The sequence below is a fragment of the Stegostoma tigrinum genome, chromosome 18, assembly GCF_030684315.1.
Source record: "Stegostoma tigrinum isolate sSteTig4 chromosome 18, sSteTig4.hap1, whole genome shotgun sequence".
Taxonomy (NCBI): domain Eukaryota; kingdom Metazoa; phylum Chordata; class Chondrichthyes; order Orectolobiformes; family Stegostomatidae; genus Stegostoma; species Stegostoma tigrinum.
Window position 1 is genome coordinate 38,772,127 of NC_081371.1, and position 16,237 is coordinate 38,788,363.

Below are 16,237 nucleotides of genomic sequence, written 5' to 3' on the forward strand. Positions count from 1 at the left end.
GCTTGAATTAAAATAATTGAATCCCATTAACCAAAACGTCTATTCTATGAAGGAAACTGGAACAATTCTTCATAAAAACAGAACAGAATACCAAATAATTAATGAATCTGAACATAATGTCTGAACGGTGAAGAGGACTTGATGGGCCAAATGGCCTATTTCTGGTCCTATGTCTTATTCTCTTAGGATCATCACATAGCCTTCGCATTTGGCCACAAACATTTGTTCAACATTGTTTATTTTCAGACTTTCAATAGAGGAGTAACTGATTAGTTTCTGTCAGAACGAATTTGGACATATATTAGTAGCACATACATTATTCAAAGCATACTCTCTGCGTGCTGCCACGATGTCATTTCCCTCAAGAACAACTCTGAATTGAATTGCTGCTGGACTTGGGTGTAGTATATGCTGACGTATGAAACTTGATCACCAGACTGAGCTCTGTGGCTCCACAGGAAATGCAAGAGGCAGGAACAGCCCCAATTATTTACCTACCAGAAAGCCTCGGGGTCATTGGGAATATGATTTTCACTTCGGCTTAAGCAGCCCGGCCAAGGTCAGTGGGCTCTTCCATTGATTTTGCAGATCAGGACTCAACAATGACACTGCATTCCGACTGTGATTTTATCACAGTCAGGCCTGAGTGGGAAAGTTGCTGCAACATCGCTTGCAACTAACGTCAGGTCCAGGACCTGCCAGAAGATGACAGGTGCATTTGTTTTAAACTTTCCTTGCTAAGGCCTGGTGACTTTCCTCCCTCTCCTCTCTTTGCTGGGGTATAGCTCCAAGGGCACCAAAACTCATCTTGTATTTTGCTGAATGAAAGTCACGGACATCCCTTTGCTAGTCATCAAGCCCACCTCAACATGGAGAAACACACTCTTAGAACATCTCTCCCCACTTTGTCCTTCGGGCAGGCAGTGAGAGGACAGTCACACAATTTTACTAAGATTGGCAGGAAGCACCATGACAATGTACTAATGTGAGACATCAATCTTTTTTCTCGCCCGAGAGTCCAATTTACACAAGATTTCAATCACCCCCTGCATTGTCACCCCCTCCCTCATTCCCACCAAGCCATGGCTGAAACTCGCCCAGAGAGAGAAAAATAGTGATCTTGGGGTTTTAACAAATTCCCAACAAGATATTTACTTGAGAGAGTGAGGGGGTGTGGCAGGTGATTCAAGCATCAGCCGTGATGCCTCTCCCCTGTAATAGCCTGAATTTCAAACAATATCTCTGCCAGGATTCTTTAGATACAAGTCATGGAACATTTCAAAAGAATTATGATTCATTTCCTTCCCTGCCTTTCTGGTTGTGTTTTGACAGGGAGCATTAATGACATAATTGAGGGAAACTGGTTGGGAGCAGTTACTAAAGCAGGCAGTGAGAAGGAGCCAGATCACCCCATGCAATTGGAACGGCACATGTACGGAAATGCCAGGGTTATCTCACTGAATCTCCAGATGTCAGGCAGTGAGAGAGCTCCCACTAACTTAGTGGCATCCCTCTCTCTGAACGATGGCAGTAGCAGCCACAGGGGAAAACAAAAACACAACACAAATGTGGTCAGGTAAATGAGAACAAAATGCAATTCAAAATTTTTTTCAATCACACGCCCATGACTTTTCTTAAAAATAAGAATTTCTTCACCCAGAGAAAGGTAGGCCAGTGGATTTTTCTGCCACAGAAAGCAGTTGATGCCGAAGTATTGAAGTTTTCAAGGAGATAGATATAATTCATAGGGCTAAAGGGATGAAAGTGTATGGGGAGAAAGTGGTTTCAGAGAGAGTAGGAACTGCAGATGCTGGAGAATCTGAGATAACAAGGTGTAGAGCTGGATGAACACAGCAGGCCAAGCAGCATCATAGGAGCAGGAAGGCTGTGGTTTCAGGCCTAGACCCTTCATCAGAAAGTGATACATGATGCGGATTTGGATGATAAACCATAATTATATTAAATGGCAGTGCAAGCTTGAAGGGTCAAATGGCCTGCTCCTCTTACTATTTTCTATGTTTCCACATAAACCTTGTCTAGTCTTTTGCTTTGTAGTGTTGGCAATCATACCCATCAAACAGCTAGGGCAGAATTTTGCCATTTTTTAGGTACGAGGGTATGCGCGCGCTAGGTGGCAACCAACTTTCCAATCTGCCCACCTCTGAGAAAACTTATCCAACGGCATGCCAATCAGGGTCATTCCAGCTGACAGTCAGAAACTGGGTCTGAACGTCTGCCAACCAAGGGCTGCTCCTTCGGGGAATCCAACAGCGATAAGGTATGTACTTTCTAAAATCATCTCGGGCAGTGGGACTGTAGTGGGAGGAGGATCAGGGGTCTTAGAAGTTAGGGCAGAGGCAGTGGTTTTCAGAGACCAACCCCATGCCCCGCATCTGCGATACCTCAAGATGCCCCAAATTAGGAAAACTGGTGCACCACCAGCTAACCCCAAAATCAGGTTGCCATGATTTCCCAAAGGGAAACCAGGATCCTTTCTTGGTCCTTTGGAGGTGGAAATTCAAGACCCTCAAGTAACCATTAACTGATCACTTTAAGGCCTTAAAAGAGTGTCAGGCTTAGAAGATCAGATTCGCAGAATTGTTCTTGTGTAGAAGGAAGCTATTTGGCCGATGTTGTCTGCAGCAGCTCTCTGAGCATTTTAGCCATTCTATAACACTGCACGTTGTTTCTTCTGAAATAATTATCCAATGCCATCTTAAATATCTCAATTAAAATGGCTCCCTCTTCCGGGCAGTGCATTCCAAACTGGACCCCACACTATACAAAAAAGTTTTCTCACCTTGCATTTGCTTCTTCTGCAAATGACTTTAAAATTGTGCCCTCTGGATCTTGATCCTTAAGTGTGAGAACAATTTTTCCCCATCTACTGTATTTAGGCCCTTAAAGATTTTGAAAATCTTTTTAAAATCTCCTCAGCCTTGTCCTTTCCAAGGAAAACAGTCAACTTCTCCAAATTATTCTCGCAACTGAGGTTTCTTGTCTCTGGAACCATTCGCACAAACCTCTTCTTGCACCTTCTCCAATGCATTCACGTCCTTCCTGTAGTGTGGCACCAAAAACAGTGTCCAAAACTTCAGTGGAAGTTTCACCAGTATCCAATACAAGTTCAGCATTACCTGTCATGTTCTCTAAAGAATCTACTGTAAAGCCCCTTTAAAGAATCCCAGAATACCATATGCTTTATTAACGGTCCTCCCCAACTGTGCTGCCATATTAAATAACTTACGTACTCACATACCTAGGCTTCTTGGCTCCTGCACATTCTTTACAATTTCATTATTTCACACTGTCCCTTTGCGTTCCTTGGTACAAACTGCATCACCTTCGCACTTCTCCATATTCAACATCATCTGCCACATATCTGTCTACCCCACTAACGTATTGTTGTCGTTATTGAAGCTCTGCTGTGACAAGGGAGTCAGTTTCTCTCCAGGGCAAACTCAGCCAATTATCCTCTTTTCTGACTACATCCAGGGAGGGGAAAATTACGTATATACACCCAACTGATGTATGAAAACCCTCAACAAATCAATGACCTTAATAACCAATAGCCTGCAACTCCAGGCGTCCTCATGAGTGGGAGACTAACAGTGTATTTTTCTCTCTGATCAGCTTCTAAAATTTTAAGCTTAAACCATTGTAAAGGATTCAAGAAAAAATTCTGCATTGTCAAATTGAAGAAAAATGAATGATGACAGCCAATGCACAATTGATCAGGTATAACTGAAACGGTATCCTTCTCTGCCATACATACTCTGTGAAAGTAAGACTAAAAGGATCAGTCATAACCATTAAAAACATCTTCAATTATATACAAATTTCCATCCACCTACAATTACGGGAACAGTTCATTTGTTTCGATATCAGTTTCTAGCTCTTTTGTGCACGTAATGACAAGAACAAAATCACAGGAAATCTGAAATGCCATCCAAATGTAAGCATGCTGGTGATTTGTGGCCATGAAGAATCTACATAATCTCCTGGAATCTAATAAATGTGCATCAAAGTCTGGGCAAATCCTTGCACAAACCTAGACCTGTTGGTGATGTTGAAAATGCAAAGAACAATGAAGTTTTCTTTCATATGTAATTCCAGAAGAGATATTAATAAATTTGCACATAAATTTGAAAGGAATGATAGAAGTCACATGGTTAGTTCCTCACATGACCTGAAGACAGACATGTTATCGCTATTAAGGACAAGAGATTGGGAACAACAGTTTTTGGAAGGGGTTACCTTAAAATTTCAATATTTCTATTTCTCAGAAGTTTACCAGGATTAAGGTTCAACAAAAAAAATAGCGAGTCACTGTTGCTGCAACTCTGCAGTTCCAATTGTTGGAAACACTATTCAATGCACTGTAATAGTATGTTCATAGAATTCTATTACAAGATGTGCTCCTCTTTGGGCCTCTCATGAGGAGCTCCTGGTACCAGGAGCCAAGGGTCAAACCTGAAGCTGTCAGTGGTGTAATGATCAACAAGTCATTATCTTCCTTGGGAGAATAAGAGGTGGTAAAATAGATTAACTTTGGGGTTAAGATGACACCAAGATGATGGCTACCTGTGAACTTTTGGAATCATGCCAAAGCCCTGAGGCTGACCCAATAATTGAATAACTATTTCAGGGAACAGAAACAAAGATGTATTCAGATGGTGCCGTTTTAGAAGATCGGTGTGAAGAGAGAGTGTGTTTCAGACAATAGCAGACAGCAGTACAGAAAGGACGTATTTTGAATTTTAGAACATTGAGTTGCGCGTTATATTTAATACAATCAAACTAGATTAGGGAAGGGCAATGAACTGTGTAAACATTACAGTATTATGGACCAGACCAAATCCCCACAAATATATTAAGATGACAGTCTAGGCCCTAGCTTTTTCTTTTTTTAAAGCTAAGTGCAAGGCATTGTATTCCTGATGCAATCTGGTTGGTCAAACTACCAGTCGTGAAACAAAACACACCATTAATATACTACAGTTAAAATACACACAAAATTAAAAAAAACTAACTCCAGCAAAATACTAATTAATTGTTCCAATGTAGTAATATCCCATAAACACACCCTTGGCAAAGGCAAACTCAATAAAATAAATTGTCTCACATGCAATCTCAGCAGCAGGAAGAGAATCCCAGCTTTATAGCTGTAATGGAGAAACCAATAAGAATTTCCACATCCAGTTTCAAGACGCCAGCAGCTGCTGCTAAAGGCTAAAACTGAAAAAAAAAACCTGGTTCTGTGGGAGTTGGACCCCACCCATTCAGACTACTTCAATTGTTCCAACTGAAAAAACCGAGGCTTCACAAGCGGTTTACTTTCTTGGCTTTTAAGCAGACAGTTCAATACCAGTGTGTGAACCTTTCCACATTGCCAGGACAAAAATACACCTCTTAAAGCCGTGGTATCATCATACCAACTCCTTTAAAAAACTAATATAGAAAGATGGCTTCATTATTAAAAACAAAGTCTTCCTTTATATGACCACTGCAATACACATACATTACATTGACCCTAAGCATGCAGACATTCAATATTATAGTCCATTTTAATCTGCTGTATGCCGCCATTGACTGCCTCCATCTTCTTTCAAAGTCACAAAAATGCGCTGGCAATTATGTTTTCTCGGCATGTCACAAATACAATTTTTGAATTGAATGGCTGCAATCAGAACTCCATCTAAACAATCTGATATTTTGATCCTTAAATATTTCCAGAATATTTAAGGGGTTATGATCAGAATATACAATTGTATCAGACACATTACTGGCAAAATAAGTGTTGAAATATTGTATCACCAAAACCAATCTCAAGGTTTCCTTCTCAATCGTGGAATATTTCTGAAGGTTATTCAATTTTCTAGAACAATACCCTAGAGGTCTTTATATATTCTCATTGCCTTCTTGCAACAGTACACTCACATCACTTGCATCAATAGTCACTTTGAATGGCTTTGCGTAATCAGGTGTAGCTAACACTGGAACTGTGATTAACACAGCGTTCAGATTGCTAAATGCCTTCTGATATTCCTCCATCCACTGAAATTTTCTGCACTTCTTCAGTAAGTCAATCAGTGGAGCAACCAGGCTGCTAAAATTTGGTACGAACTTCTAATAAAAACCACCCAATTGCTGGAATTGTAGTGGGGAGAGATAATGAAAACTGCAGATGCTGGAGAATCCAAGATAACAAAGTGTGGAGCTGGATGAACATAGCTGGCCAAGCAGCATTTTAGGAGCACAAAAGCTGACGTTTCGGGCTTAGACTCTTTCTAGGCTCGAAACGTCAGCTTTTGTGCTCCTGAGATGTTGCTTGACCCGCTGTGTTCATCCAGCTCCACACTTTGTTATCCGGGAATTGTAGTACTGTCCTCTTTGTCAATGGTATGGGGAACTCCCCAATAACCTTTGTTTTCACATTCTGTGGAGCCACCTGTCCATGTCCAATGAAATAGCCCAAGAATATGACTTAGGTTTTTGTAAACTCACTCTGAGCCAGGTTTATCACCAAGCCTGCCTCCTCAATTGAATCATTCTGACAGAGGCTCCAAATGTTCCTTCCATGAGTGACTAAAAATTACCAGATCATCAATATACACCGTACAATTGGGTAATCCCGAAAAGACTTTTATTGGTTAGTCTTTGAAACGTAGCGGCACATTTTTCATACCAAGAATTTCTCTATTACTTCTGTCACCACTTACAACTTTTCACTAGATTCTCCAACTTCACCTTATGCAGTAAAATACTACACTTCCCACCATGAATTCCACATATTACCATGTTTTCTGAAAATACTCCTTCTGAATTACACATCTTCCCATCTCTCACCAATGATTGACTTGCTCCCCTATCTCTTAAAATCTAATTTCTTTACCAGCTCTTCCTGGCAAACATAAGTAAACCTTACTCACACAAGTAAATGCTTTAAAGACATCTGGCACTTTCTTCTCAACAAACCCCGACTGGGCTGTACATTTCTTTTGCAGCTTTTTAGCTTCCACTGAGCTTTCCTTTCCAACTTCAACAAAACTCACTGGCTTATCTTGTTTTGCCACATCTGTCTTCAGTGCTTTTTCTAAACCACCAATACTGAACTTCATGCAGCCCTCTTTATTAGTGAAAACACCTGAGCTTTTTAACTTCTCGTTCCTTCTTACCTAAACTCTCTTTATTTTCAATGACATTTCCTTTCCCCTTACTGCCTGAGGATTTATTTCTTCCCCCACCCTCAAATTCCTATCCCTCAGATTGAAACTGATGCCAGAAGCCTAACTTTGATTCTTGAACCAACTCAATCATCTGCAATTTCCACTGCTAATCTTGCATTCTTAACTCTCTACTCTTCCACGAGTTCTCACGACTTCACGGAAGTGAATTTTTGAACGCCTCTGAAATAATCGTCTCCCTAACAGCATCATACTGTAAGTTTGCTCTATTTTCGGCACCCTTATCCACTTATCAAAATTACTTTGTTTGATCCTTTCAAACTCAGTGTACATTTGACCAGGTTCCCTCTTTAGATCCTGAAACGTTTGTAGGTTTTTGGTACTAGCTCATATGCACTTAAGATGGCATCCAATGAATCTGTACAATGTTGGAACAGGCCACTTGGCCCAACAGGTCCACACCGACTCTCCAAAGAGCAGCCTCAACCAACACCTCCCCCACTACCCTATTCCTGTAACCCTGCATTTCTCATGGCTAATCTACCTAACCTATACATCCTGGACACAATCGGCAATTTAACATGACTAATCCACCTAACCGACAAATCTTTGGACTGTTGGAGGAAAGCAGAGCACCTGGAGGAAACCACAGGGAGAATGTGCAAACTCCACACAGTCAGTTGCCTGTGGGTGGAACTGAACTTGGGACCCTGGTGCTGTGCTAACCACTGAGCCACTGTGCCGCCCTGGCTTTTCTCACCTCAGTATACTTCACAGATACTTCCTCTGATAGTGATGCAAATAGCTCACTAGCTCTACCTACCAACATTGTTGTGATCAATATTACCAACATGGTCACCAGTCATTTCACTTGTCTAGCTACTTTTTCAAACGGTAACAGAAAAGGCTTCTACATGCTACTTGTTGAACTTAGTCAATGCTTGCACATATTTAAACAGATCCCCACCAGGTCTTTGGCTATGATGGGATTGCTTTCCATTAGCTATTTCCAAAGATTCCAATGGCATTTCTAGCAGTCATAAATGTCAAGCTATTGCTGCAATGATCTCTTTTCAAATGGATAAAGGCAATCCCAACTCCAGCTTGTCTGCCAATTTCAAAAGTTTTTCTGGCTTACTTTCCACAGAACTCCCAAAGTGACTTCTTAGCCCTAGGAAACTCTAAGTGACTGAAAGTGCCATTACTACTGAGGACACAACATTCAAACCAACCAAATTCTACACCCCAGAAGTGAATACCCACACTCAACACTCACTGCCTTTGAGTCCAATAGTCCTAAGCCCAACCGGGACTATGAGAGTTTGATCCTGCAAAAGCCCTAATTTGTCATGGATCAGACCAAACTCCCTCTAAATATATTAAGAAGATAGTCTAGACCCTAACTTTTTCTTATTTTACAGGTAAACATAAGGCACTGCATTCTGGATGCCATTTGATTGGTCAAACAATCAATCAGTCTTGAAACAAAACAATACAAAACAAAATAAAAAGAAAAGAATTGGCTGACCTGTAATTCTATCCAAACGCTTAACAAAATATATACAAACCACTAATTAACTGTTCCAATGTAGTAACATCCCATAAACACACTCTTGTCAAAGGGAAATACAGTATTTCACTGAAATTAATAATTTCAATATTATCTCATGTCTAATTCCAGCAGCAAGAAGAGAATCTCAGGTTTTGCTGCAACAGAGAGGAATAAAAGCTTCCACATCCAATTTTTAGACGGAAGTAGTTGTGGGTTTGGAAGGAGCTGTCTAAGCAGCATTTATAAATTTCTGCAGTGCATCTTCTAGATGGGATACTGCTGCTATTGAGTGATAGTGATAGAGAGTTTGTGAAGCAGTTCAAATACATATCCAAGTGTTTTGTTTTATATGCAATGGAGATTTTCTGCCTTTACCTACCTTTCAGGCAGTGGTACGCCCACCTTCTTTGTGACCATGTTGTTCCTCAGCGCCACTCAAATCATGCTACAAATTACTTCAAATCTATGCCCCTTGCTTGCTGACCTCCCTACTATGGGAAATAGGTCTTTCCCATGCACTCTATCCAGGCCCCACATGATTTTATATGGGCCCAAGCTTAGGAGGAAGACACTTCCAACAGGTTATATTTAAAGGATAGTGAGTATGTGGAATGGAGCGCCTAGGGAGACTTATAATGTGGGAAAATTGAATACATATTTGAGTGGGATTGATAAACATTAGTACAAGGGACTTGTCAGATGGAGTACAATTTTTTTTTGACCCTGTAAATAGGTAAATAAGATTTGAAGGCACTTTTGATATTTGACCAGCCACTCTGGCTCACTAATGGAGCCTTGAGAGAGGCAAGTCTGTCACAGGGGACTTGCTCAAATGACTACAATAATCTCTGCTTGTCAAGCAGAGGAAACATCAATAGTGCACTGGCAAATTGTGTTCCTACAGGGAGTGCATATGCACTTTGTGCTATACAAACAGAAAATCTAATCTGTGGAGACTAGGTTTGGAGACTCTAGGATGAAGTGATAGGATTTCCATGTGTCACTTTGGCTAAACTAAATTCAAAAAAGCAGCAAATCAATTTTAATCATGCTTAAGTTAAGCACCCCTAATTGCTTAGTTGCCACAAACAGATACTTGCTTCAATGTGATACATCTTGGTGGGAGGGAAGGGTCAGGGTCTCTGCTGCTCAATATCATCAAGCAACGCTTGCAAGAAAGTGCAGTTGTGGCTCCTGGATAAGAACAAGGTCAGGATTGACTGAAAAGGACGACATAATTAAACAGTTTGCCAGTTCACCAAGTGCCTTAAGTAACGCCTATAAAACATCAGTTGCACACTTGTTTGCAGAAATTAGTGACCACTAATGCCAGCATAGAATGCTCCATTAAAAAAGACAAGTGTAATTCTCAATATGGCAGACAAATGTTCAGTCTATGGAGGCTTTACCGGAATTGCTGGTGCTGTAATATGGCTTACCGCCAAGAAATTGTAGTAATGCTGATGCTTTGAAATTAATGCAGACATTATGTTGCTCCAGTCCTGTGCGCGCTTTGGACAGATTCTTAACTGAACATTATGTTCCTTTAGAAGCTGGATATGTTAACTTCAATAAAGAGGCTTCCTGACTTGTCCAGTCATTTGGATTATCATCGCTGTGCTGACAAGAATGTGAACCTCAAACTACAATTCTATGGATCAAGTTCTCTCTTTCTACTCCAGTTGCCAAGTTTTCCTGCATAAGAAAGGCTAGCTCAAGTAATGGGCCATGCATGTGTAACCTAAAGAAACCCTGAAGTCTACTACAAGATCAGAAGTTTTTAAACTGATCCAGACTACCACGTGGTAAAGACATCTGTTAGGATACAGTAGAGGAAACAGATGGAAAATGAAGAGATTCCTCAGAATGTAGTGTAAGATTTACATTATCCTCCATGAACTTCCATGTAGTCCCCATGTTTATACAATTTATGACTTTTTCCTCAGACAGCTGAGATTAGGAAACCCATATGAGCTCATGTCCTCATTATTAACTCCAACTTTGAAAGCAATCCAGGCTCATCACCTCCCCAATTCCTGATATCTCTTGATTTAAATCCTTATTTGAGTATTCATAAGATAATAAAAGTCGGCATACCTGAGCAGGCTTCTTCTGGACCTCTTGCTGTGGCTGAAAGAAACAAATTACAGTTAGATTCCATCAAGTATTCATGCTGTTTCTCACTTTTCTTAATTGCAAGCATACCAACATGTCAAGTATAATACGGAACATCCTATACTCAATTTCACACAGGAAAATGCTTTTCCTTTGAAAACACTTGCCTGCACATCTTTCGTTCTAAGCCAACTGATAGACAAATACCTGTATAACCCTGTATCTCTTCACGTCAGGAGAAATGTTATACTACGAAAAGTTGCGCAGTTTGAATTCATTTGACTTCTGCATGCCGTGGCTAAGAGAAACACTGACAGAGCTGCCAGCTCATTGACTTTTTTTTCCATGAATTAGGTCCTGACAGTTCAATGAGGGGAAAGACAATGTCTGAATCAAGGCCAGCACTGGCTCACAGCCCAGTATGTGTCAAAGTAATTTTACCAGCTGCCCTCCAAAAAGTACTCAATCCTCCCATAATCTCAACAAATGGACCATCGATGACTGCAGAGACAGAAGAGGCGGGGGGGGGGGGGGGGGTGCAAGAGTTTAATGTTGCTTATTCCCAACGCTTCTCACCCCAGCATCCACAAAAGTACTGGCTAGGCTCCGCCATCTGATTTTTATGAATGGTTTCAGGAAAACAGATTGAGTGTGATATATTTCTAATTGTCATTCATGAAAAAGGCAGGATTTACACATTGCTCAGAAACCTGGTAACAATTGAAGTCACAGACCTTATTAACAAGTGCCCCAGGTTGTATTCAGAGTTATTGGCTTTTTGGATTCCTTTGAAAGATTTAACCCTTTGAATACTTTGTTTCCTTGCACCAAAAGGAAGTGGATTTGCACAGAAAAACACCCTCTGGTCAGTTTTTATTGTTAAAATATATTGCTTAATATTGTGTGAGCCAAGAATCAAAATGCACACTGTACTAATTTATAGCAAAAACAAAGAAATGTTATGCTTCAGACTGTTTGAACAGTGCTCGTGTGTTAGTGTAAGCAACAGAGGATGAAATTCAACACCACACAGTGATAACCGTATTGCCTCAACTTCATTGAAGCAAAGTTTTGGAAGCTTTTCAAATCATACTTAATAGACAAGGAATTTTCCGTCGGTACAAAATGACCTCAGGACCAGAGCCCATGTAGTTAGGATTTATTTAAAATGCTACATATTCTGTTCACAGAACTCTCCCACTTTATTATTCTAACAAATATGCAAAAAAAACGCCCCGTGTCTTCAGCCCTGGAACCAACAGCAGTGAAACAAGCGGTGGGTATAGAGCTCGAGGCTGCCTTTTGTCAACTGCTTGGCATCCCACTAGCTCAGCCGCTGGGCTCATATGAATGAGACTCCACATATCCTAGGCTTGACATAAGACACTTTTCCAATTCTATGGATCCCTGACTTAAAACATTCAATTTAAATAAGAAAAAAATCCTCACATACAGAGGCAATAAATTGGAGAAATTCATTACAACGGAGAAAAGTGTTATCTGTTAAACTAAGTAGCACTTATAACAAACAATTGCCAAGTATCATGCAGTAAAGTGAAATCAACATTTCTTCATTATAAACTAGCATTCCCCTTTACAAAAATGTTTCAACGGTGTTGGTTGTTGGAGGGTTAAGCCACGGAAGAATTCTCTGCTCTTCCTTACAATGAGTAACATAGGATCATTAACATAAACCTGAATGAGTAGAAAGGGTTTGGTATCTCGACCAAAGGTTCACAATGCAGCAGTCCCTTAGAACACTGCTGGAATGCCAATCTAGATTAAACGCTGAATTCCTGTTATGAGTAAAGAAAGACAAGCATTGATATCTTTGGCCTTCTGGCCTTTCATGACCACAGAATATCCCAAAGTGCTTTACCACCAACAAGCTACTTTTGAAGTGTAATCACGGCTGTAATGTGGGAAACGTGACAGCAAACGTGTACACATTTAAAACTCTGACAAGCAGCAATGGGAAAGTGACCAGATTAATCTATTTGTGAAACTGACTGAGGGCTAGTACACCAGGAATAACTCTTCTACCTTCCTTTGAAACCATGCCATACAGGGTTTACACACACTTGACAGAGTAGATGGGCCCTTAATTTAATGCTTCACGTATCAGTGACAATGTAGCAGTTCCTCATTACTGCACTGGAGCATCTAAATTTTTGTGCCCAAGACTTGAACCCACAAACCTCAGACTCAGAAGCGAGACCACTACCAAGTGGTTGCTGCAAGGGTCAAACCCATAGCTTTTTGGGCTGTTAGGCAAAGTGCTGCCAACTACGGACATACAGATTGTCCCATTCAGCAAGTTGTAACATTTAACAACTGAATAATTACACTTACAAATTCTTTTCAAACGGTTAATATTTACACAATTTCCTTTGAAACTTTTCTTTGCACTTCACTGTAGCCACTATGAACACTTCTGTTTGACCATTTTTATTTTCTTCTCAGAGACAACAAAGCCTTCACTCAACACTTCACTGCTTGGCCCAGCTCACATTTTGCAGCTGATGCAGCAGATTTTAAACGTATTCATTCTGGCTCTAAAGCACGGGGTGCTAATATGGGTAACCACAGCCACCATGTTCCTCTGTGCATTGTTATATCACAAAGGTAGTATTTATAAATAAGCCAGTGCTTTGTGCCACAAGATTGACATTAGCATTCCTAAAATTTGCCTGGAATACATTTTTGTGCGCCTCCTTCTCACTAGTTCCTTCAGCTTTACAAATAGTAAATGTAGTTCATGGAGATCTGTTACAAGATCTGCAGTATAAAATTCCACACATCGTGGAACAACTGAAGTGCCAAAAATTACACTATTGATACAATACAAATGGATAACTGTTTGCCAATGGAGTTAAGGGGTGGAATCACATTGAACAGCTGGAGGGTCTCAACCGGTAGGTGCACAGTACACAAGTGATCAGTGTTGCCTCTTCCAAGGATAGTTCTCTGAGCCAATTGCCAATTAGTGTGTGGTGAGGCCACAATGGGCCTTCCTTTAGAATCAGAACCATGTGGGAGGAAGTGCTGCCCAATGCTGCCAATCGCAGGTCTTTGAGTGTATGTGTGTCAGTATCTGCATCACTGCCCAATGAGTCCCTCCATCAGGCACTGACTGCCTTTGATAGAGGAACACCCACCACCTCACCAGGTAAGAAACGACCTTAAGGGTACTGTCAATGCTGCACACTGCCCAGCAATAGGCCCACTGACAGTGGCTTCAATCCTAGCGGCAGGCTCAAGCCCTTAAGATGTCTTTACTTGGCCACTTCGGGATCTTAAATTGTTCAGCTATGGGCTTTCCTGTCCAGATGTCAATTTAAGCAGAGACAGGGAGGCAGCGGGGGTGAGATCCACCACCACCCCAACTAAATAAATGCTCTCCCACCTCCAAGCTCACCATCTGTTAGCCGAAGATTTACCCAAGTTGGGCTTGCAATGAAAGTTGTGGAATGCAAAACTTCCTGCTTTAAATTATCAATAGATGGCACAATTCTTCCAATCTGGGCCAGAATCACTATTTCAACCTAGACCAAACAAAACAGCACCTTCTGACTTTCCCAATGTTTCCCAGACATGGCCTCCTATACAGGATCTACCCAAACAGATAGAGTTCACTTAACCATACAGACAGCATTGGAGTGAATCTCAGTGCAGCAATGCCCCAAGCCATGCAATAACTGGTATTTTCCAATAAGGAAACACAGCTTAAAAGGTCCCAAACGCTCTGATGTGCGACTGACAGAAAGTGAGGGGCATTAAGGTGACAAGTGACCAAGAGGTTAGAGGTGGCCAGCAGCTGAGGGAATAGGGTGGCAAGTAGCTGTTGGAGTTAAGAGAAAATAATTCCGAATATTAAAAAAAACACTGACTTAAAGTTACTTCAGTGATTAACCATCGAATCCCTACAGTGTAAAAATGGCCATTCAGCCCAACAAATCCACTCTGCCTCTCCGAAGAGAGGATCCCACCCAGATCCATTTCCCTACCCCTGATTCCCCAAATCTAACCCACCTAACCTGAAGATATGGACAATTTAGGACGGCCAATTCACCTACCCTGCACATCTTTGGACTGTGGGAGGAAAGCAGAGCACCTGGAAGAAACCCATGCAGACACAGGGAGGTGGTCCGTGTGGAGTTTGTACAGTCACCTGAGGGTGGAATCAAATCTGGGTCCTTGGCACTGTGAGGCAGCAGTGCTAACCACTGAGCCATTGTGCTGCCCGTTGACCACAAGATGAGCTAAGTTTCAGGAAACCATCAATAAACAAGAACCAGTCAAAACTGAAATTAGCGTTTATCGAAAGTGACTGAATCCACCCAGGTGAGAAGAAATCTGTTATTCGATTTACACTTTTATGAGAGGTTCACATGTTAGAGATATAAACACATTGCCTACAATTATCCAGCTTGAAGACAATAAACACAGACACAGGAATACACAAATGAGTTGTCTTTCAAACATTTGCTATAGCAGAGCTGAGGTGGTAGATCTGTGACAGTAACTGAAGTTAGCTCTCTCGTCCTCTTCTGCCACTCAAAAGGACAAAAGCTCAGTGACAAAGCATGCTGGAGAAACATCTGGATATCAAGAAATCAAAGATACCTCAATACGGTTGATGATCCAGGACATCCCTAACCAATTGTGATCACAGCTTAAATTCTAACATCTGAAGAACACCCTCAGGATTTTAAACTGTGTATTCTATTATCCTCATTATGGTCCATTTTAAGCGTCCATATAAGTACGTACATCTGTTTGTGTTGCATAATTGGAGTGAGGCAGGACCTAGTATTGATTTTGTCGACCATGAGATGCATTCCCTACCATAAGTTGTCATTCTCTGGATGTAAAATGCACTGAAAAATGACTCAGACACTGCAACTGGTGTGTAGTATCAGTAAAGCTTTGATGCTCAAAAACTCAGGATCTATGTCTGCCAGATATTGTGACTCTGAAGGACAAAAACCATGATGCAAACTCCAACTATGTTTAATTTGTAAATATTTTTTCACCCATTTGCACTGGGTACAGATGAACATACTCCAAGGTGGATAGCACCATTACATTGGTACTGGCTAATCAAACATTGTCACCATATTGATGCAGAGTTAGTGGCAATGGCTTAAAAAGAAGCGAACGCTAAATAACAGTGTCCCTTCATTTATGGGGCTGCCAAGAATACTGTGTAATGAGGGTATTAGCATTACAACACTCATCATACAAGTATGATGATGGATTCTAATCAATGCAATGAGAAGTTGAATGGGAGATGTGTGGCTGGGATGGGAAGAGAGTCAGAGTACAGAAGACCCGCCTTTATGACAGGTTACATTGGGCACTCCACCAACTATTGGAGTAC

The 16,237-nt window shown here is 41.0% G+C and overlaps 1 protein-coding gene across 1 annotated transcript in view; it reads right to left on the bottom strand.

Moving 5' to 3' along the window:
* hmga2 (high mobility group AT-hook 2) overlaps nt 1–16,237 on the bottom strand; it is a 150,999-nt gene that overhangs the window by 14,671 nt on the left and 120,091 nt on the right. Inside the window, exon 4 of the mRNA XM_048549566.2 lies at nt 10,837–10,869. Coding sequence (XP_048405523.1) covers nt 10,837–10,869 — 33 coding nt within the window. The remainder of the gene's footprint in view (nt 1–10,836; nt 10,870–16,237) is intronic.